This window comes from Poecilia reticulata, chromosome 11 (assembly GCF_904066995.2).
Source record: "Poecilia reticulata chromosome 11, P_reticulata-male-v2, whole genome shotgun sequence".
Taxonomy (NCBI): Eukaryota; Metazoa; Chordata; class Actinopteri; order Cyprinodontiformes; family Poeciliidae; genus Poecilia; species Poecilia reticulata.
The window spans coordinates 5,112,654-5,136,675 of NC_088840.1; the positions used below are offsets into that span (position 1 = coordinate 5,112,654).

Genomic DNA, 24,022 nt, shown 5'->3' on the forward strand with positions numbered 1-24,022 from the left:
AGGATGAGGAGTTCACCAGGGCACAGAACAGGCTGCAATGATTTCCTCCCATTTGCTACCAGCAAAAAGCGTCTCTGCTTTTCACAAGCGTTTCGTGTGAAAAGTTGCTGGGACTAAATTTGATCATCCAGCATCACAGATGTAGCAGATATAAAGTTTTCATTTTATTAAGCTACATAAACACGTGGCTACGTGAGCCGAGTTGTTTGAAGACGATTTCAGAGCATGCAGGTTATTAAATACATTTTCTTGCTCATCCTGTCCCATGAAGGTCTTCATATGAGGGGTGCACCGATTTATCGGCCAGCTGATTTATCGGGGCCGATTTCCTTAACACTTTTATTATCACTTATTTATTATTATTGGAGCCTTGCAACTAAATTTCTTTCAATTTGTACATTTTTATATGTGCAATTGAATGACAATAAACTCTATGTCTATGTCTTCACTTTGGGATATCGGTGATCGACCGATACATCGATCTTTTCTGCCTCAGCAAAGGTCTAAACATCAACCACTGTCTTCTTCTACTCTCCAGTAAGAGGTTTGATGACAGACCAGTCCACCAGGTCATGTCTGGACATTAGCAGTTAACAATAATCACTCCATCTCAACGACTTTCTTTAAATATTTAGCAACATCTCAGACAAAACGTGCTGCCAGCAGGTCAGGTTTTTTTTAAAGATTGGTAATCAGCAGTTTTCCAGAAAAGTGCGATCAGTTCACCCTTACTTCATACAACAGTAAATAAATGTAATCAGGATTTTATGTGACAGACCGACACAAAGTGGTTGAAGTGGAAGGAGAATAATGAATTGTGCTTATTAAAATAGCAAATAAGAAAATCTGGTGTTCTTCCAGGATCGCTCAGGATTGGGTTCCTTCTTGGGCGATGTTCGTTTTCTCCTGACATGATGTTGGTGGCATGTGAACATCGGGGCAAACCCTCACATGCAGCTTCTAAATAATTCAACCACATGGCTGACCCAGGCTGAGCCTTAAATATTTGAAGCAAGCCAAGTCAAAGATAACATCAGAACCATCTGTCCCCTCACAAAGAGGTTCAGGTCATTTTGTAACTGATTGAGAAAGAAAGAGCCAAACGTCAGGAGATGGTTTCTGCCCACCGTGTGCAGCTCCACTTTATACCTGCTGCTCTGACAGACGGACATTTAAAGTAATTTCCTTTTCCTACTCGCCCTCCACTGTAAGGAATAATGATTTTATGACTTCAGTAAATAAAAGCTGCCAGCAGGAGACGACCTGAGAGAAAACTGATAAAAAAAAAACAGATTCCAAAAAACAAAACATCCTTTTAAGAAACGGGGCAAAAAAATGAAAGAAACAAACACTTCGCTACAAACGATTGATCGATTATATTAGTTGACAATTAATCGAATTATCGCAATTAATCAAATGAACTGGATTAATCGTTTCAGCTCTACAAATTAGTAACGAGACAGAAGAGGCACGCTGACCTGGTTTCATCACTAACATGGCACTGAAGAGCAGATTGTTCAGAACAATTTCATGAATTTGATTTTTTTAATGAATTTTCCCCTCAGCCTGTAATTTAGTTTTATGTCAGTCATAGTTTTTGACTGACACTTTTTTTTTTTTTTTACATTGAATAACTGACAGAATAATGCAGTCAGACTGAGAAGCTCGCATAAAGAGCCAATGCATCTCGGTAAATGGAGCCCTGAAAGTTTTGAAAAGAATTCATTATATTCAAAAATTGTTTCTCTATTTGGAAAACGTCCTTTCAAACCCCTTTTATGTCTGGGGACTCCACTGTGTTATTTTCCTGTTATTGTCTCTGCTCTGTTCATTTTCATTTCTGTGCTGCTCACCGTTCAGATGCCCAGAGAAGGACCACAGCTTTGGGCTCCTTCCACCTTTGACAGCTGATGGTTCCCAGAGTAACTCTGCATGTCTGGTAGGAAAAAACAAACAAAACAAAAAAAGCATCTCCGTCATGATGAGGGGAAAAAATAACGTCAAGGTTCAGCAGTGTCTTTATTGGGTGGTAATGCCACAGTACATTTGATAACACTGTGTAAACAGGCCAGAGAGTCCGAGAGCCGTCGAACTGGACCGAGAGTTTCATAGAAGAAAGAAGCAACAGTAGGAGGATCAATAAAAACAAACAGTTGGTACTGATATTTTTGGTACATACAAAAAAAAGAAGAAAAAAGCCAATGGTTTCTAGGTTTAGAGAGAAAACAGAAAACAGTCAAAAATCGTCCCACTCTGAGCTCAACTTGATCTGATCCAGACAAACGACAGACTTTAAATAACAGCTGTTCACCGCTTTACATTGGCATTAGAAGATAGTACAAAGGGCATGTAATAAAATAGTTGTAAATAAAATGTACACTTCAGCTCCTGCCACAGAGTCACTCAAGGAGGACATTTTTCTTTTCCTACCTCCTAAAAATATTCAGAGCAGCGTTTTGCCAGTCCGTGTGGAAACAAAGAGACGTTTCTGCTGCAGAAGAGGACAGAATCAGGTCTCACTGAAGGGCTGACAGTCTGTGCTCCTCCTCCAAAATACAAACAGAGAAGAAACTTAAAACCAGTGCTCTAAAACCAGTCGGTCCTGAAAAAGGAAATTATTTTCATTTGGCCAACAGTGAGCACACAGCCTGCCTAGATCAATATGCTGCACTGACAGAGGAAAACGTGTAGTTTTTGCTGAACATATTGAAGGCTGATATAATACAAAAATAGTTACATTTTATAACATTTGGTAGTCATTTATCATAAATAATTTTAAAAACATGGAAGCTGAATCTCTAGCATTACATTACCAATATGACATTATCATTGCTAAGCAGTGTTACAGTAATCATTGTGCTCTTATAATCATTAATATGTCACTATAAAGCTTTTTAATCAAAAATAGTTTGTTTTTTTCATAATTATGATTTTAGCCACTTCGCTTTTCAATAATTTTTTTATTCCTGTACAATTTATGCTATGAATAAAGTCATCTTCTACAACATCTGTTATGTTGTAATGTGTATCAACATAAAAAAAGGACAAAGCCATCAAGCTCACTAAAGCATAGTTATGCTAACAGAGCTACAGAGCTAATGCTAATTTTCTAGCTAAGACTTTTAGCTTGATGCTGTGTTGGATATGTCTCCCAGGTTAGGAGTATTCCGTTTTCTTACTAGCTCCTAGCTACTACAAAAGCTAGAAGCTAGCTTCTATTAGAAAACTAGTTTTTCTAACTAGAAAAGCTAGTTTACTAATTAGCTTCTAGCTAGTATGAAAACAAGGGATTGTTGTACTGAAAACTACTACTAGCTATACGCTGATGAATAATGTTTGTCTCTTTATTTGAGCATTAAAACAGTTTAAGCAAACTTAAAGCTGTTAGTCAAGGTTTTTTCAGTTTGACTAGCAGAAATACTAGTTGTATTTCTGCCTTGTACCTCAATCAAAAAGACAATCCAACTTCAGAGCACAAAGAGAGAACTGTAAGTCAGAAAGTAGCCAATGTGTTGCTAGCTAGTTAGAGAAACAGCGACATGATCTCTTTAGTAGAAGAATGCTGTGTAAACAGACTTGGTCCAGTAAAAATGATGTTGAAATCAACCACATTTTTCTTATTCTTGTAATTTCTGCTCTTTATTGTCCATGAAATGCCACAAAAACGTGGAACATACAGTAGTGACGTAGTACTGATCTGTTGCTAAGCATTGTTGGCCAGCCAACTGACAAAATGGTTTTCTACGCTGAACTTTGTTCATCTACAAACTAAACAAAAAAACGTACCCGCTGGGAAGTATTTCAAGTTACAAAGAAAAACATACTTTGGTAAGACGATGGCATTTTAAAACTACAGTTGGCAAACTCTGAGCTTGTTGGCAGACTGCTTTTTTAACAGCAGTGAAATCATACTACACATTGTTGCTTTAGATTTGTGATATTGCTGAGATAGTGGTACTTTTAATCTTGGATCTATTAGCTTCAGTATGTCAAACCCGTCCAACAAGTCAATAGATTTTGAATTTCCAAGTTCCAAGTTGTAGAATATCAATTGGAATGTCTCTTCAAGCTATGAGTGTAGAGAGTCAAAGTTTTCTAACAGGCCCCAAATTCAAAATGTAATATCACTGCAGCATAAACAAAACATAGCTACAGCTTTGGTAACAAAATGTTTTTTGTTTTTTTAACTCTAATCTCATGAGACTTTATGCAAATTCTCTGTCTGCGCCGATGAAGAATCCCTCATTTTTTAATGCAAAATACATGGAGCGACTCAACTGACAGCAGCCCAACTTTTCTAATTAATCTGGCAGAAAACACAGTTTGAACTCGTAGGGATGTCAGCATTAAACTGTCAAGACAAAATACTTAGCTGACAAAATAATAATATTGTGGAAAAAAGTAAAACAAATAAGACAGTGACACAATGGCTGGAGTAACAAACCCCATTCTGACACAGTAGCACAGTTTGAATTTGACACCTTTCATTGGATCCGACCCGCTTCGTTCACAACACGGCAGCATCAAATGGGTGATTGGTTTTCTCACATTTAGACTTGCATAACACCGTTTTCAATCACCAACAAAACAAAGCGCTTTCAGTCTGTTACATGGCTTTTAGGACAGAGTCATACAGAACGCAAAGTTTGTAAAAGTGAAATTACAAATGAATCCACGAAAGAAAAGAACAAAGAGTTCTTAAATAGACAAAAGTGGTTTTGTCCATTAAAGTTTTGTTGATCTAAAAAAACGTGACTGAAGGCTGAGAAAGTCCTGGAGTGGATCAAAGTATTCAGTGCGACTGAAATTTTGCAAAAAAGTCTGTGGCATTAAGAATTTGTCTATTTGCAGATTTCTTCTGTTTTTGGCTTTTCTTTGTTTATCAAACACGCAAACAAAACACAACCAAATCTAAATGAATGCAAAAGGCAACACAAACAAGAAAATAATATCCAAACCAAACTGACCCCATGTGAAAATCTAAACAATCAGTAACTGGAAATAAGTATTTTACTGCAGAACATTTTTGACCCACTCTGTACAGTCACTACAGTCACTTAGGAGGGTTTATGAGCATGAAATGACTAACAAGGTTCATATAATGGCATCTTAAAATCAAGGCTTTGACTAGACCACCCTAAAAGCTTTCAGAGGTGGTCTTTGTGTGTTTTCTGCATCTCTGTAGTCTAGTATAGAATCTAAAAACAAACTTCTAAAGAGGTTTGTTTAAAACTGTTGAACATAATCACATTTATTCCAATTTGACTTCAAATATCATGAGTAGCTTTTTGAGATCTTTTAGCCGACTTCATGTTGTCAAGAAGGTTCTGGATAAGGACCAATCGGACCTGGGTCTGGCTGGTGTCCATGTCATTTTCACATAGAACCAGCCTGGTCTGGTCACTTTTCCTCCTTTTCATAAATGAAATCTTTACGTTTTGTATTAAAATGTGTTTGACGATTTGAAAGACTTAAATTTGAGGGAAAGAAATAGAAGAAACAGAGAAACATCATGTCTCACTCAGAAAATATGGACGAGGTCATATGTGGATTATTAAATAATACATTAATTTGGTAACATTTTTGTAATCTGTCCACAGCAACGAATCAGGAACCAAGTCTGAATGTACAGAAAATCTGACTGGCTCCATTAGGAGGGCGTCGGAAAACTGCACTGTATTTTTTATGTTACATATACGAGACACTTTTTAGCATCAACAATGAACACAATGTCAGTAACCCAAATGATAAAACCCATGTGCTTCCATGAATCAGCCCAGCTTCTGATGTCACAACCCAGCAGTCGAGTGGAATCAAAAACTTTCTGGGAAAAGCAAAGCTGAGGCTGAAATCTGTGGCATCAGAGTAACAATAATAATAACAATATAAAAAATGTAATCAATGGCTGATAGAAAACATATATTGCTGCCATAGGGAGCTTCAGTTTCTTATCTCTGTCTCAAGGCCACTAATGTTTTTACTTTATTTTCTATGCGATGCATTTTCAGCCCAGTGTAACGTCATCAAGAGTCAGAGAAAACATTCTCAGAATTCCTTCTTGATTTGGCTTTATGTTGAAAAAAAATACAAGAAAATAAAGAAAACAAACCAATGATTTTGAACTTCTGTCCAACTAGACCAGACATGCCCGTTTGTACATTCAGTAACGTGGATTCCTACGGGTTTTGAACACAACTCTTGGATTGCTGGTAATGCGTTGAGCCGTGTTTGAGTCTTAAGGCAGAGGTTCTGTGCAACATTCATCAGCATCAAAAACTCATCCACATTCCTCTGAGCTCAGAATATATCTATAGTTTTCATATGTTGCGTTTTTTGCTTTTGCAAAAAAAAAAAAAAAGTATAGAAAATTAAAAATCCTCCACATGCACATGCTGATTTGTTGAGTGGGGTGCGATTGCATGATGCGTGTATTTTCAGTGCCGGGAAAGAAAGACGTCTTCATGATCGTTGAGCGTTCCTCAAGGTATTGCTGCGACCGCCGAGGTGCAGAAGCAGCAACTCCTTCGGTGCGCGTGTTTGGGCATCCCGCCCCTCCCCACCCGTTCCTCACCGCTCGTCTTTTGGAGTCTCCTCGGGACGCGTGGCGGCACCTCAGAGAGCTTTGGCACTGGTGGTGTGGGAGACGGTGTGGGACACGGGTTTCTGCGGGTAGCGGCTGTAGTAGTAGACCTGGAACAGGATGGCGACGTCCACAAACACCTGCAGCAGGCCGCACGTCCAGAACTGCACGGGGGCCTCTGTGAGCAGGAAGTAGCCCGTTTTGAAGGTGTCGCCGCTGGTCCACATCAGCACCATCTTGATGCTTAAAGGGAAGACAAAGAGAAGGTGTGATCAAATGTGGCAAGTACTGTAGTAGAAATCCCTCATTTAAAAGATCTTAAATGGGCGGTGTTATGTGTTTTGTACCGTCAGTTGCTGTATGTATCAAATATTACTTGAAAAAAGTTTGACTTTTTAATCTAATGCCTTGAAATTGGGCCTCCGTCTCTTTAAGAATCTCCTGCTCTTTCTGAAACTCCGCCTTCAGGAAGTCATCACAATATTGCTCCTCTACGTTTAGCAACGTTTTTACCAGCGTTACACTGAGAAGCAGCATATAATCAGCATTTCCACTACTGAATGGTTGCCATGGAGATGAAAGGATTCCTCAAACATGCATAAAAGAATCAAAGCAACTCTCCAGGTATGTTTTTCAAGAGGGAATAACATTATAACATGATGGAAAGCTCAAAAAAGTAGTTTTACACAATACTGCCCCTTTAAAAGCAAGATTTGAATCTACTGACTATGATTAGCCTGCAGGAGGTGCTAAAAGTTGTTTCCCTCTGCACTTCCTGTTTAAAATGTGAAAGAACTTAAATGCTGGGGTGAAAAAATTAATTATTAAAGCAGAAACTCTCATTAGCTAAAATGTTCAATTTTCCTCCTTCCACTTCATAATCATGCACAGTTTACAACTATAAACTGTGAACATTTTTTTAGCCATGCATGGCGAATTTTTTTTAAATCACACAAAGTTGTTCACTTGCAAATATTTGTCTTTGACTTGAGAACAAAAATGTTTGGTGAAACAGTTTTAATTTCACCCACAAAACATATGTTTTCCATTTTTCTCTGTAATGAAACCCTAGCTCAGTTTATTTTCCTGTTCTGGTTTTCTACGATGTTCGATCGGTTTTGTCCAAGTTCAGTTTAGTAACAGAGATTGAATCCTCATCACAGTGGGAACGGAGGGTCAGAGGAATGTTATTAGTTCAGCTGTGAAGGAAATAGCAACTGGAACAGAGTAAAAGCAATAGGAAATTGAAATAATGATTGTAATACTCAGAGCTCTGGTTGGCCATTAGCTCCACATCCTGTGGCACATTTGTGACTATAAATCTCATAAAAGGAGCTTTCAGTGCACACTGACAGCCATGTAAGCAACTGGAGGACACGTTTGTAGGTAAAATACTAACTTTTACTGTCACAGAAGAACAGAACAGTCGTGTAATTTGGTGGGGCAGAGTTCATCCAAGCATCTTCCATTCCCCATCAGAAATGCAGTGCGGAAAGAGAAATGAACCAGTGAAGAAGAGTAGAAATGCTGGTGTCTACATCAACAACAGCATAAGCAGCAACCAGACTCCACTGTGATGTTACATTTTTATTCTTCAGCATGCCCTGGTTTAGTGGTTCTCCTACATACTGCAGAAACTATAAAAGTAGTGCAGTTCAAACATGTTTTGTAAAACAAAACATGTTTGAACTGCAGGACTTGAGAGATAAACTGGACACTGATGATTGGGTGAATGCAGTCACTTATAATTCTCCTTAAAACAGCTTTGAAGACAGAGTACATAAGAGCTCTGGTACTGCAATGCTACTGCATTTGAACAAAGTATATTGTACATTTAATCTAAACTTCACCACATTGTGCCGACAGAAGGACACATTTAATGGACCTTCTGTAGAAGTGAGCTCTAGATATTGCAGAACCAATTTGAAAGTTCTGCTGAACTCACTCGTGTTCCGCTGTTTGGCTAAAGTACTTTGAACAGACACTTCAGTTTGAGTCACGGCTGCATGCTGACAAAGGCAGGACTAAGTCATCATTGTCTGCGGTCCTCAGATGTGTTTCCTAAAGCAACCTGCCTGCGACAATATGAACGCATGCCGAGGCATTTCAAAGCTCTTCGCCCCGGCGCTCTGCTTGGTCAGCGCTATTTGAATGAGCTTTGCAGGGACATTTCTTTGTGTCACAGAGTCAGAATTTAATGGCTTGGTTTATGCCCCGTGATCCAGCTTTATTTGCTCAGACATAAAGGTATCTGCCTCAGAGTCCTGAGTCTCCGGAGAGCCTGGGTAGCCCGGTAGAGAGAGCTGTGATTAAACCACAACTTGACGTACGCTCTTGGCTAAAACTCGTGTCCGGTGATTAGAAACCTAATTTAGCCGTGCTATCGGCCCTCCAGCTCAGCACCTCCCCGCGGCTGATTGTGTCGTTTGTCTCCTCTCTTACCTGCTTGTAGCATCTCTCACTTTCTTGAGGTTACAAATTGCGGCGGGTGATTACTGCAGAGCGAGCACACAGCGTGGTCGTTCAATCAATGTCCCCTACTGAGTTGAATCAGACGGATCCCCTCCCAGTACCAGCACCGACTAAAGGTTTAAACAATTACCTGACTCCACAATTCCTAAGCTCCTGTCGCTTTCCAACCTGTGCAAACTTACTTAAAGAATCGTCAGGCAGATAAATGGAGATTATGTTGACCGAATCCAAAGAAAACGTCAATAGATCCTGCTGGGGTTGAGCTCAGATAAGGCTGTACAAAAAGGAAGAAGTTCCTGAGGTACCCTGTTTTGAGTCAGAGAGAGACTGTTGGTAGAGGCATCTTGTTCGTATTTGTTTTACAGTTTCATTTTGAGCTGCAATAAAGAGTTATTTCACTTTTCTTTTTTTTTTTAGAAGAACCTGGACTAGATTATTTTCTGATTACTTGGCAAAGTTTTGCAAAAATATTTTTAAAATGCCGTAACTTTTATTTTGAACCCAACATTGTGTATTCTCTTGTCCTGCAAACTTCATCTATTGGTAGACCCTTAAGATTCACATTTCCAGAAAGCCAGTCAAGTCCGGTGGATTTCTGGGTCAGGTTAAAATCCAGGGAGGGTCAATTTTTTTATGTCTGTTTTCACACCTGAGTCGGGTAGACTCGGTTAGACCGGAGACCAAGATTGCAACATGCGCTACATTTTCAGCTGGTGCGGTTTGCTTTTACACTGCACTGTGTCAAATGACTTGAACCATTTGAAAAACCTGTTCACTCCAAAGCCTATGGTGGCGCTGCGCCAAGAAACACCGAAGGAAACGACACAAAACCCTCTGAACAACAACTTCCTTCTTCACAAAATCCAAACAAAAATGGAGTAGAATCGGAATTTAGTGGTTGTAAAATTTATCTTCTGCCAAATGCTCTTCAACAATGGACTCACCACAAGCCATTCTCTTGCTGGAGCTATACTCACGTGTTTGTTTTGGTTCTGTTTATCCAGAATACCCTGCAATGTAGTCAGCTTCCTGCTTTTGGAACAGTCTCTAATCTGCTTGGCCTTCAAATCACTCCAGAGTTCTCTTAACCAAAACAAGACCGAAGTTTGTAGGCAAACCAGAGTTTGACTTTTTTGGTCCGGATCAGAGTTCGATTACGCATTCACACATCCCCAAACAAACAGGGTTGGGAAACTCCAGGCCTCGAGAGCCACTGAGTTGAAGTCTCTACTTCAACAGACCTGACTCAAATAATGAGGTCATTAGCAGGACTTTGGAGAACTTGACTTCACTTAGGAGGTGATTCAGCTTTGGTTGAAGTGTGTTGGACCAGGGAGACATCTAAGAGGTGCAGGACTGGGAATGCCCACCGCTGTTGTAGACAAACAAACTAATTTGATTAAAGCAGACTAAACAGGGCTGGTGTGAATCCACCCTAAATGATCAATTTTGGGATGCATTCATTGCACTGCTGTTTCGTCCATTTTATTCAAAATTTAGTACGTTTGCCTAAGTCCTGTGAAAACTCATGTGATCAGCAGCAGTGGTTTTTCTTCAGCTGTTTTCTGAATGTTGCAGATGAACACTAAAATCCTGTACTAAGGTCAAAACCTTTGATTGAATTGTACACAGTCAGTAAATTTCTGTGTTGCCCTGATTTCCTTTAATTGTCTAATAGAAAGGCCCGAAATAAATAATTCAGGGGAGAAATTCTTCTTCTTCTTCTTCTTATTATTATTATTATCAACAGCCGCTGAAAATAATAATAACAAAAAAGGTAAGCTTTGTGTCAGGAAATTCCCTGCCTTCCTATAAGCTTCTTAGCATATCTGGAGGAGGGGTAAGAAGTAATCTAGCGTCTCTCCTCACAGTTGGACTGACTGTAACCCCAACCGTCTGCCTCTGCCAATCTTGCCACTTTTTTCAGACTCACTCATTTCTCTCCAACTCTTTTCCCACTGGCAATCTATCCTGAAGTTTTTTTTGCCTGGCCTTTCATCATGAGCCTACTCTCCACAGCATGTCTCCCTTTCCTTCCATCCATTCACCACGCCTCTTCATTCCTGCTTGCTTTTTCTTCTTTCTTTCCCTCTGCCTACCTAACCTACCTCCCTCATGCTCCCGTCTCTCGGTATGGAGCTTATTAGCTCCGTGGAAACAGCACCTACATCCCCTCACCCACTGCTCCCTAGCGCCTGCTCTCTCAGATATGGCGTCGTGTACCTGCTGTTTGGTTTGGCATTTGATCAATTCATGTCTGGCTACTTATTTGTCACATTATGCTCTGGATAAGACCTTCCAGCAGAGGCTGACTTATGTCTAATTCACACATCAAGATATTGATGTCGATTTTTGAAACAATTTTTCCTTCTCCCTCCGATTATTGTGGTGGCTCTAAAGATAATCTTATGAGATCTTCTGTGTGTGGTGTGCTAAGAGTGATATAGTCTTCTCAGAAGCACATTGGGCTGGTCTGATCTAATATTTGGTGAGTTGTCTTGGCCCAATATTGCAGTGTGTGTGGTCTTTCTGAAAGACAGACGAGAAGGCAGCCCATTGAATGTGACTTGTAGCCAGTCAGAAAGGGAGGAGACGGTAATAGGGATGGAATCCAAAATTCAGAAGACAAACCAACAGGCGTGGCTCCTGCTCAGAGCTGCAGTTTCTCAGAGCAGCCCTCATCCACGATTTACCCACTCAGCTCCTTCAGACTAGCCAGGAACAATTAGCAAAAATTGGTGAAAGTGCATCTGCAGAGATCATTATACTAGCTATTTCTCAGTGTAATGCTAGTATAAACATTGTTAAAGGGTTAATAGAGGAGCCATGTTGTGTTGACTTCCTTAAGGCGGAGTTTCAGAAAGAGCAGGAATTTCTTAAAGAGATAGAGGCCCAATTTCAAGGCATTTGTTAGAAAGTGAAATTTCTTTTAAGTCATATTTTATGCATACAGCATTTTTACAACAACTGATGTTAACATAGTTACTTGATTATTTGATAAAATGGCACAATATGCCAAGAAAATACATCATACTGACCCAGTAAGCAAAATATGTTGGCTGAAGAAGTAGCAAACTGCTGACGAATCCCATTTCTTAATTGTAATCATTTAAAGTTGTATAGATTAAGTCAGTGGTCCCCAACCTTTTTATTACCGCGGACCGGTCACGACTTGGAAATTTTGCTGCGGCCCGGGGGTGTAAGGTCGCACTAGACTTTTTTGTTCTTCGTCATTTTGACCGACAGGATTTAAAATAATCGATCATGTTCTATTTTTACCCGCCAAATTATAATCACGTTAACATCGGTTACTTAGCCGCATTTTTATGCCATTTAGTTAATATTCACCCAGTTGAACCGTGAATCCAGATCCCATCACACATAAAGCAGATAAACAACTAACTTTTTCTCCATAGTGACAAAAACCACTGACTGTGGCCCCAATAACTTACAATAAATTAAATTAAACGACTCCACTTAAATTACCAGCACTTCACCTGCTGGGGTCTGAACGACCAGCTTCACAAATTCCTCCTGGTTGCATCTGCAGAGAAATCTGCGCTGGTTCATCGGGCAGTTGGATCAGTCTGAACCAAACCGATTCATTAAACCCTTCTTTTACACCCTGTGCGAGGACTTTTATTTATGTATTTATTTATTCATTTTTTTTGCGAGGTTTCACTTCCCCTTAACAGACAGATGTTATGTCTGCCGCGCTTCTGAGCGCCGCTCTCCTTGTGGGCGCGGGAGGGTCACGTCTTCAGCTCCATTTGTTAAAGCCGCAGGGTGAGTTAAGTTTAAGTCTTTGCAGCGGCAGAGCCGCGTCCGCGTTGGTTGTGCAGCCGCAGCGCACTGCGCATGTTACGATCTAATTAACTTGTGCACCTTCATTTATTTCCTCAAGATAAACTGCTGGCTCCTCTGTTTAGACTATAAATGGATTCAACATTGCATTCTCTTTAGTTTTATCTGTTCTGTATGTAATGGAGACTGAAATTAAACGCGCTATTTCTACAAAAGTTGTTGAACGTTTTCTACCAAAGCGTCCGGTCCATAACTCTTCAACACGCCGCCAGTTTCCGGTCAGAAAGACGCATTTAGTTGAGTGCCCATGAGATGATATTCAGAAAGGATTCTTTTATTGATTGATTTTAGTTGCCTCTGCGATGAACTCTTTGTGTAAAGTGTGTAAAGACAGTGGTTTAAATTTTCCTGTCATTTAAAAAAATAACTGGTTAAATACGTAAAATATTCCGTTAACGCGACCTCTGGGTCGCATGTAACGAAGCACAGCACATGGCGCTACACCCCCCGCCACCAGGAGGCGGCACCCTGCTGCAGAGCCAAGTTGGGCCGGTGGAAACGCGGTCACTCCGAAATAGAGCCGAGTCGAGCCGGGCTGTTGAGAGAACTTTACAGAATGTCGCCAGTGAAAGTCCATGACTGGATGAATGTGAATGAATGAATGTTTTACCTCACATTCAAAAAATGACATTTTTCAGATAAAAATATTTACATAATTGTTTTTCATACCATACAGTAAACTCCATTTCTGAAACATGAGTCCTGACTCTAAGAAAAACTAAATATGACTGTGGAATCAAAAATAAAATATAAGTAAGAGTGAAGTAGACAATAAGTAGTAATAATAATATGAATTGGGATATATTAAATGAGTAATTATTGAAGCCATTCAACTCTGTATTTCTTTTATATTGATGTGCCGCAGCAATCTGATTGGTCCGTAGCTCCACAGACCAACCAATGAGACGCTGGGATCTCACACAATTATACGCTGAAGTTATTCTTTAAATACATTTTACACAGGTAACTAAAACGGATTTTATTTTTTCTATGAATGAATTTAACATTCAAATATGTAATTGTGTACAAAAAGAATTATTCAACCATATGCTTTGTTCTGAAATATGAAACAATCACAGCAGCGACTTTGTATCACATGGCTTTGTGTTCTTCTCTCCGTTTAGAGGAAGAACTGCGCGCCACATAACAGCCCGAGACATTCCTTCGCAAATGACTTTGGACTTTGTTGCTGCTTCGCCCAGCTGGACTTTCACCCCTGAAGGAACAGAAGCAACTTTCCCTTTCATCCGTCAGAGCCGTGAGTGATCAGAGCAGATGGAGAGATGATGGGTTGGACAGATGATCTGAAGAGTTTCTCAGCAGAGAACTGGAGGGCTTTGCCGCGGACCAGGTCATTTGGTTGGAAAGCAGGGAGTGGGAGCTGCTGGCCGACAGCAACGGCAGTCAATTCACATCTATTGCAGCACATTGCTGTGTGTGGAGGAGAGCAGCCTGCGGGCCTAAATAAGGCTCTGGCTCTGCTATCTGGTAAACCGGGATGCGGCTCAACACCGCCGTCCTTATAAGGCTGCGGCTGGCTGGCCGGACGTCCCGGTCGGCTCTCCGTGTTGCGTTCGTGTGCGAGTGTGGGTCGTGTTTCATTATGGCCCGTCTCGGTGTGTTGGGACCAGGTAATTATAGCAGCAGCTTGAAAACATGACCACATCCCAGCAAAGTCGTACCAACAACCGTCCCCCTGACCTAATGTCGCCCGTAAAACATCAGCCTTCACAAATATTTACTGGAGCGCTGGCTCAGATAGTCTCGCTTTGGTTTTATGTGCACTCCTGAGCGTCAAGAGACTGATGACAAACTCCTGAATGCTGCTAATCCGTCATGACAAAAAAAAGCCAGTGTTCGGGCGCGGCCTTAAGGGAACTTATTAGGGAGCTCAAAATTAATTGCCAATTAAGATTTTGCTAATTGTTGTAAGCAGAGGAGCATGTTGCAAAGAAACCCAGTGGCACCACTGAGCTCCTATATTGTATTTTACTTTGTTGAATAATGTATGATCATTAAGTTCTCCAACTCGGTCAGAAAGGATTTCTTTTAATTGAGTAACAAGGGATAAAGAGCCAGGCATGGGGAGAGTAGTTCATGCATTAAGTACTCTGAAAACTGATTAAAGCTTTAGGATGTGACTTTTACACAAATGCATTTTTTTTTTTAAATTCCTTATTTATTAAAACTACCACCATGTAGTGATTTTAGGAGACAGACGGTCTATGAAAAAAATGTGATCTCCTTGAGCTTCTATTACATGAAGAAGCACACCGCTCCCAGTCAAAAACAGCCAATCAGAGCCAGGAAGCGGGGCTTATCACTGTCAATCGCCTAATGCATGCGCTGATTATCAGTCTTACATTATACTGTCACAACATAAAGATAATGTTAACCAATATGTAAAAAAAAAAAAATAGTCAGAAAAGTTACATAATGCAGCTTTAACTGCAAAAAGTTTGGGGTGTGTCACAAGGGTTACACACTAATTATGGTTGTGGCTGACCTTTTTCATTTCTGTTTCTGCTAAATAGAAACAACCAATCAGAGCCAGGAGGCGGGTCTTAGCGCTGTCACTCACAATCTCATGTGATGGTGCTCATCCCCACTCCACCTCCCCTGCAGCTAGCAGATCCTGTTGACTAGTTAGCATGGCCACTGATGACGACAGATAAAGAGTGAGTTGTTTCTCCGCCATTAGTACATTTAGCAGCAGGTACACGAGATTGACTGACAGCGCTAAGACCCTCCTCCTGGCTCTGATTGGTTGATTCTGGTTGATGCATTTCTCCAGACTTCAATAGCAGCTCAGGGAGGAGCTGGAGGAGATCAATGTTTATCTGTCTCATAACATGCTGTCATGATGCGGTGACAGTTTTAACAAATATGTAGAGATTAGCTAACTAGCTAAACACCATTCTGCTTAGATGTGTTCTGCATCATTATCGTAGTGAAGGATTGAGGTTATTCAGTGAACTCAGCAAACAAGACATATGTTTCAATTCTATATGCATGTCAAACTGTGATCAGTTGAAAGTTAGCTTTAGCTAAGAAAGGTTAGTTTTGACCAAATTAGAAACACATAGCACTAAGCACAGACTGCACAGGTAGAAAGATCCAGACTGTAGTTGAAGTCTACCTCAGTCTTATTCAGCTGAACTGAGACAAACTGTACCATCCAAACAATGAAAGAAGACCGGGGTAACGACCCTGGGGGTTACCAGAGTATTGATGCTGTCCCCACATACACAATGCATGAGTGGCATTACTGCAGACCTCTAAGGATCCATTACGCTAACAGAGAAGTCGCCGTTATCAACCGGCATCATTGAGAAGAACAGAGAACCTGTGGCTTGTGAATTAATTTCAGATAAATACCAAATGCCTCCGGTGCCGAGCTCCAGGGACAGAGCAGGACCCATCACCCTCCCACCTGAAACCAACTCATATTTCATGATTAAAAACGGCTCTGCTTGTCGGCTGTCTGACAAGGTGTTATGGCAAAGCACCGAAGCGTGTACACACTGCCGACGTCCAGCATAAGTCATTCTTACTTCTGTCCTCCCTGGACTTCATTCCCTGCCACCAGGAAGGTGGAAAAGCTTCCAAATAGATACAAACACTGTAACGATGTTGAACACGTGAAATCTCTCCAGGATAGTGACATCAAACCTCCCAAATCTGACTTTTGCTCATGTGTCACTGTTCTAAAAAGATCCTTTAAAAAAGCCTTCATCATTACAACAGGTTGACCCAAAAGAATCTCTTATTTCACAGATTAAACCATGACATCGGTCTGATCTTATGACTTAGGAATAATTTCCTAAGTCATAGGAGGTAAACCGGCCCCTATCTTCTTAATTTTGGGTGATTGTCCAAAACTTACATGTGAAACCAATCTTATTTTTAGAACTGTCCATCCGTTTTTGTTGGCATTAATTTGTGACATATTTAAAATTAGCTTTCCAACATATGCACATTTTTCTCAATAAAGACAAAAATTATTTAATCTCATCTTTTTTTTCTTTTTTTTTTGCTTTCCTCACATTTCTGCTTTGCTTCTGCACAAATCCATCTGCACTTTTGCTCAAAAACTCAACCTGCTTATTATTTCTTTGAAATTCACCTCTTGCTTTGAACTAATCTACTTTCATTGTAGCTGGAACGCAAAACAAGCCTAGTCTTAACGCCCAACTAATGCTCTAACCTTTAAATAATAAAACGAATATGTAATATGAAGGTAAAACCATCCTCGCTTTGTAGGTTTTTCACATTCTTTCTCAGACGCCTGGAACATAGCGGCGAGGTAAAGTAACCTAGCAACAGCCTGTCAGACTCAACAGGTTGCGCGCACGGGGAGGAGAGGACACAAACAATAAACAGAAGTGGAAATGACAGTGTCCTACAGTACGCCTTGTGCGGCTGCAGCAGCTGATGACTGAAAGGAGAGAACAGCGGGGAACACAGCATAACAAGCACTCAACTTCAGGCCTCTAACTGGGCGGCTTTCACAGGATTATTTTAAGTCGTGTTGAAAAGGGCCATGCAGAACATAACGACGACATAATAATAAAAGCCCATGCAAATATAATAATGCTTAAAGAGTAAATATTATCCTACTTTAAAAACAAGAAACACTAAAAATATTTGAGATTTGAAACCGATAAATCACAACCTGCCTTTCAAGTAATTTCCAAAGGAAGTTTTCTGATTGAAAAAGTTTAAGTCCAGCGATTCCCCCAGTGTGTTATAAGCACCCAGTGTGTTATAAGCCTGGCGGGCCACCAGGCTTGACTTGTGCCCCCACCAGGCTAAGTCTTGCTTAATTAAGTCTTTTTAAAATGTTTCCATTTTTTAAGACTTTATATGTTCAGTTATTAATCTTCCAATCTTTCAATAATGCATCATTGTCAAGTGATACTTAAAAATTTCCTGTCAATCTTAAACATTTTTTGAATCAAAACCACGGTGAATGAATGACTGCCCTAGCACCCAACCATCAGGCTTAGCAGGTTTTCTGGGGGAAACCTTGAAGTCTCTTTAAAACTTAAAGCTACTGTCATATATGGATGCTGACATACGTATTAAGCATTTTTAAAAATGTTGTATGTATATAAAATGTGACCAAAAAGAAATTTCACTTCATAATTTAACGCCTTTGATTTGGGCCGCTGTCTCTTTAAGAATCTCCTGCTCTTTCTGAACAACAGTCTTGATTTTTGAATGCCAATTTTTGTCCCAAATAGTCAGGCACCCCTCCGGCTAATTGAAGGACGACAACACACCGTTTTTACATACTTTGATAATGTCAGTCTTTTAGTTCTCCATTCATGTTTCTCCTGACTTCCTCCTCCTTTCTGAACAAATCATTAAAATTATTCACCTCATAAAATCAGAATGAATTGCTAACATTTTTTTCTTTTGGCTCACAAAGTTTCCTGGATTCAGTGTTCAGTGTTCAGACAACATAATTCAGAAACTTTCTACATATTTATTTTCCCATTACTAAATCCTTCTTTTAAAAAGAATAAAACTTAAAAGACTTCTCAAATCAATATAACTTTCACATAAACAGTTGAAATGATGAATTGTACAAATGATTTTATGTTTACCCTTTCAACACAACAATGGTTTTAAAGTAATACAATGTACCAGAGATTATTTGTTTTGTTTGATTCCTTTCATTTCAACCATTTGTTCGATATAAAAAAGGTCTTTTAATTAACCTAAGTAATGTTTGAGGCTTTTGTGTGAGATTTGGATCATCTCATTGATGTTTTTTTTTAAGATGGGCTTTTCATGGCTGGAAGGCTTAACAATTTTTTGAAATAGTAAATTGTGATGCGTTTATTTAAAAAAAAAAAAATTACATTACAAAGTCAATTTTGTAACTAAGAAAATATGAGAAGAAAAATGCTGCATGCACTTAGATTTTCAGAGCAATCACACGACTCAAGTGATCAACAACCAGATGTTACTACCGGCAACAAAGACGAAAACGACAGGAAGTGGTAGGTGAATCATGGTGTGGAATGTTTCTTAACGACTTATCGACATGATTTTAACTGTATTTCTTATTTACTGTAATTGTAAAATTGTGTGTGTGTGTGTGTGTGTGTGTGTAAGTGTGTAGTTTTTTTTAAATTAGCAGAACATCAACACATTTGTAACGGAGACGCATGTAGTGAAAATCTCTCACTTAAAATTTTTAAATAGTCTCTATTTGCAAATCGTTCAAAGGTAAGGTAGGTAAGGTAATTTTATTTATGCGACACATTTTCAACAACAAGGCAGTTTACATGAATTAGAAAGAAATACAAGCAAAACAACAAACCAAAAAAGGCAAAAAGGTTAAACCTACATTAGTCCCCCATTTTCACTCAAAAGAAAAGCTGAAGATACCGATGGAAAGAACACAACGCCAGGATTACTTACATGATCGGATGAATTCATGTCTGCAGGAATAGTTTTCAGTTTCTCAGGGTGAGTTGCAGAGCCTTTGTTTTTAGAACACTATTATGATGCCACCGGCACCCAGATCTAGGTCTGCAGCTGTACTGTGAGCCATAAATGAGCCAAGAGACGAATAGTTTCATTTCAGATTGTATATAAACAGCTACAGTTTTCAGAGTTCAAAAAACCAAGGATGAGCAGATTTCAGAGGGCTTTGCTGGGCGTCGTAGATGCAAGACGAACACGAAAAATAAGGCTGAGGACAGAGAGAGGTTGGACAGGCCCAGCATGGGAGCCGCCGCGGCCCGTTAAGTGGACAGGCAGCCCGGCAGGAGCCCAGTAATCCGTCTGATCCTGAAAGCCAACCAGCAGAGAGGCGGGAAAAGGGCGCGAGGCATTCATGTAGCGCAAAAATATTATTTAAAAAAAAGCTTTTCATGAGGGCCGTGAGCTCATAGTCAAGTTCAAACATCGTCTCTTTGATCAAGTCAATTTCAATTGAACAAATTCAACATTTAAATTAGATTGGGTTTAATAACAGTCTTTGAATCCGATAATGATGATGAGTTTTCACCGATGATTTGAAAGTGCGCTACATTCAAAGTTCCAAACGTCTCCAGGGGTTATTACTGCAGATTGTACAAATATACCCACATGCTTTTAAAAATAATAAATAAAATCAACGGTACATCAAAGCAGCTAATTACAGCTTGAAACTTGATATGTTATTTCTAAATGAGGCATTAGTCTTGGGGAATTCCATTAACAGGTGCAATTTACACAAACCTGCCAAACCGTAAGGGTTCCCTGTCTTACTTCTAGATCACCGGGCTCCACTAAGCTCAAAAACAGACGTCAGTGTTAATGATCAATTGAAAGGCAATATACTCATTAGCAAGGCACTGCTCAGTGGGAGTGACAGCACAAAACCCCAAAGAGCTGCCGGGACTGGAAGCTGTACTCATAAATAAAACATTTTCTCATCAGCAGGATGACTTCATCAGTAATCACAGACGGAGCTGATGTTGTTTAGTTTTGCCTCAGATTGGCCTGCAACTCTGAATATTAGAAGAAAGACCCAATGACAGTCAAATAGTCTTCCGCCCCGTGCCTGTCAAGAAATCAAGACCTGCGATCATCGTAAATTATTTTCTACCAGGGTTGTCACAAAGCTAGAAATTCTAACTTGATACTAAGAAAAATACTTAATACCATGTGTTTTTTGAAGGCAATGGGGTTATTTGTAGTTAAAAGCAAAAAATGATTAGTTGCAATTTGGCACAGTTTAATAGGGCAAAACAAGTAAGTTGGAGAAAATTTTACCTTCTCCAAAATATAATTCAAAAGTGTCACTTCCCTATTTGGTTCCAGTCATACCTGATGAACATATGTGAACTTGTCTCCATTGGACATGCCAGATCACTGACCCATTTTGTCTCCTACGAAGTGCCCCAAGGATCAGTTCTGGTACTCCTTTTTCATTTATATGTGGCACCTTTGCAAGCAGCTATGGGACCTAACTTCATTGATGGGTTGATGATACTCGTCTGTTGGGGTAGCAATGTATCTGAGACCTCATCATTCTCATCTGTTACAGTTTACAGGAGATAAAGGCATGGAAGCAGCAAAAATGTATGCATTCCTCTGTCTACTAATCACACGTCTTGGTGCTATTTTTGATCCTCAGCTCATTTTGAAGCCACATCATGCATATCCAAGCATATTCGTATGCGTGATGTGGCTTGATGTGTAAGAGGTTGGTCTTACCTCTGATCGTGATGAATTATGGAGTTTTTAACCGAAGTACAGAAGCAGTGGTGAAGTCAGCGGTGTGTTTGTTTTTTGAGATGTCAAAAGCACCTCAAAAAACAGGTGTAAATAATATTTGCATTTGTTAAATTAAAGCATTACATATTTGGTTTATTGTTGAAGAGGTAACAAATTGTCGTTTTTCTTTTTATAATTTAAGTTTATTTTTTGCCTGTTTTGATAATTCTGTCACAAAGCTTGAATTGAGAATTAAAGAATTGAGAAAGACGTTAAAGCGCTTGTATAAACAAGTTTGTCTGATCATAAAAATTCCTATCCTACAAGTTTGAAAAATTTTATTTTATTTTTTTCCCAAAGAAGAGGAGTAAAAGCTGCCTGCATATTGCCTCACTGAAATCTAATAACCACCTTAGGGATGCTTTAAAAAGAACTGTGGATCAGCAGAACACCTCCAGCAGAAAAAAGAAGCATCTCTTCGTCCATACTTCCATCTCTCCACGGATTAGCAAAAAACTGGTTAGAAGCAATGCTGAGGAGGATTTAGTTCACACAACAACAAATATCTGCCAAATCCTAGGAAGAAAAATGAAAGGTTTGAACCTCACTGTTCACTTTTGGTGCTTTGACTTCCCCGTGTGAGGTTTTGGGATTTTGATGAAGTAAATCTTTCAAATAGGAAGAAGAACTCAGAGTCCGACAATCTGAGACGCCTCAAACCCGGATCCAAATTTATTCACCAGGAAATGTTTGTGTTTCCCTTAACTGTGAATGAACTCTTTGTATCGCCACAGGAAGACGGCTATCCCTCACAATACGCTATTTTTCTTCTTCCAGGATATTTTCTTTTTATACTGAAACCCACAGTTTCAGCTCATTATAAAAAAAAGTATAACAGATAAAAGGGAAAAAGGATTTACATTTAGTTTAGTTTAGTCTAAGAAAGCATTGTAAAAATGTAATAAGCCACGTGACTTGGAAATGCTTTCCATTTTTCTCCACGACACAAAGCTTTTATTTCCTATTCTACGTTTCAAAACTGAGCTGTGTATTGATTTTTTTTTTTTGAGTCCCTACCTCATGCCTTCTGTGGATTTGTTCTGGTAGTTGCAGTAGAGCTGTGGCGTTCCCAGCATTGCCTCGGTGAACACCGCCAGGAAGCCGAGGGTCTCCACGAACAGCACCGAGTCCAGGAGGAGGTAAGTGATGTAGGCCGCCACCAGCGTGAAGGCCAGCACGCACTGAAGGTAGTCCACGAAGCGACTCCAGGACCAGAAGTAGATCCAGTCAAAGTCTATGCGCACACAGACAGTCAGAAAATCAAGAGGGAGGATCAAAAGAAAAAAAAAAGATAAACTTGATATTGATGGTGTGTTAAGCAAGGTGAAGGTTAAAACTCTTTGACCAATTAGCTATTATGGTTTTATTGCCTTATTAAAGCTGCAGAATTTAACTTTTATTTAAACAAATGTTTTTACATATCTGTTAAAATTATGTCCTGAGAGTATAATCTGTGAAAAAAAAAACAAAAATAAAAATCAAGCTCCTTTGCCTTCTACCAGTGCTAACTGCAGAAATACAACATTCAGTCAGAAACAACCAATCAGATGGAGGAGGAGGGTTTTAGCGCCGTCAATCACTCACCCTCTCCCACTTGCTCTTTGTTAAGCTGCAGCTAGTTCACCACAACATAGCCAGTCACCAGTGCTAACGCTAGTTAGCATAACCACTGAAAACGTTGGATAAATGTTTTTTTTATTCCCCACCATTAGTACATTGAGCAGCAGACATAAGGTTGAAGAACATCACTAAGATGCTCATCTGGGCTCTGATTGGTTGTTTTTGTCCAGGCATCTGCAATCTTTACAATTTGAAGAACCATATTTGCCTCCATTCCAGATAAATAAAACTCATTCAGACAAAAGACACATTTTTTTATTTGTTATATACATCTACTATAGGAAATGTGTTATTTCTAAAGAATCACCATTTTATTTCTATTTTAAAGTTTTAATACACAGAAAAACAAAAGATGTTAGCAAAACCAGATGGATATAATTCTTACATGGGATGTTGATATTGGCAAAAGAAAAGGACAGTTTTTTTCAAAATGTTATTGGTACTTGTAGTGTCATTCTGTCGTGGAAATTCAATTAAATTATTCAAAGCAAAAACTGTAAAACTGCTAAAACCTGCACTTTTTTTATGTGTATAATTGAAAGTACCAGTAGTTGTTGTTTATTTTAACATCTTAGAATCAGCCAAAGTTATTAAGAGCCATTGTGGAAGGTCCTAATCTATCTATTGCATACTTTACTGTCACAACATGGCGACTTTATTTTTTTAATTAAGACAACTGCTATCTCGAATGAAGCCACTAGACGTCACACTAGAAAAGACATTATTCCGTTAATGTTGCAAAATGTGAGATTAATTAATTGTAGGTATGTGCTCCAAATATTTTGACAAGTGTACCTTGGTTTTAAGGAAATATAGCAGTAAACTATTGCAGTTGAACTAGTAGTCAGCCTCACTCATTAGTGTGGTGTTACCTGTCAGGGTGGTAGGTTAACACTGACACAGGAATAGTTGTAAAAGCAAGTCATTTAATCAGATTAATGCTCCAATTTCCCCGTTAGGTTGTTACCCAATATTCACAACCGAGATGAGAATTTTCACACAACTCCCACAAACCTCTTTTTATACTCAGACCACCCTCACCCCACAAACAATATGTCACCGCCGCAAATCTTTGTTGTTCCCTTTAATGTTCTTTTGGGACTGCAATGTTTGTTTTACAATGGTTTTAAGAAAGATGAAATGTTGTAAAAACATTTGTGGGAGCACATTGTCTCTTATCTGACTCATTGTTTCTTGTGTGCGTTG

General features: G+C 39.4%; 1 protein-coding gene across 2 annotated transcripts in view; it reads right to left on the reverse strand.

Annotated features, from left to right (window-relative positions):
- Positions 1–2,000: 2,000 nt before the first annotated feature.
- Positions 2,001–24,022, reverse strand: part of slc66a2 (solute carrier family 66 member 2) — a 33,295-nt gene continuing 11,273 nt past the window's right edge. For both annotated transcript variants that reach the window (XM_008421383.3, XM_008421382.3), the window contains 2 exons: positions 22,214–22,430; positions 2,001–6,823 (listed from right to left, as the gene is read on the reverse strand). In XM_008421383.3, the coding sequence (XP_008419605.1) occupies positions 6,613–6,823; positions 22,214–22,430 (428 nt within the window). In that variant the 3' untranslated portion in view covers positions 2,001–6,612. The remainder of the gene's footprint in view (positions 6,824–22,213; positions 22,431–24,022) is intronic.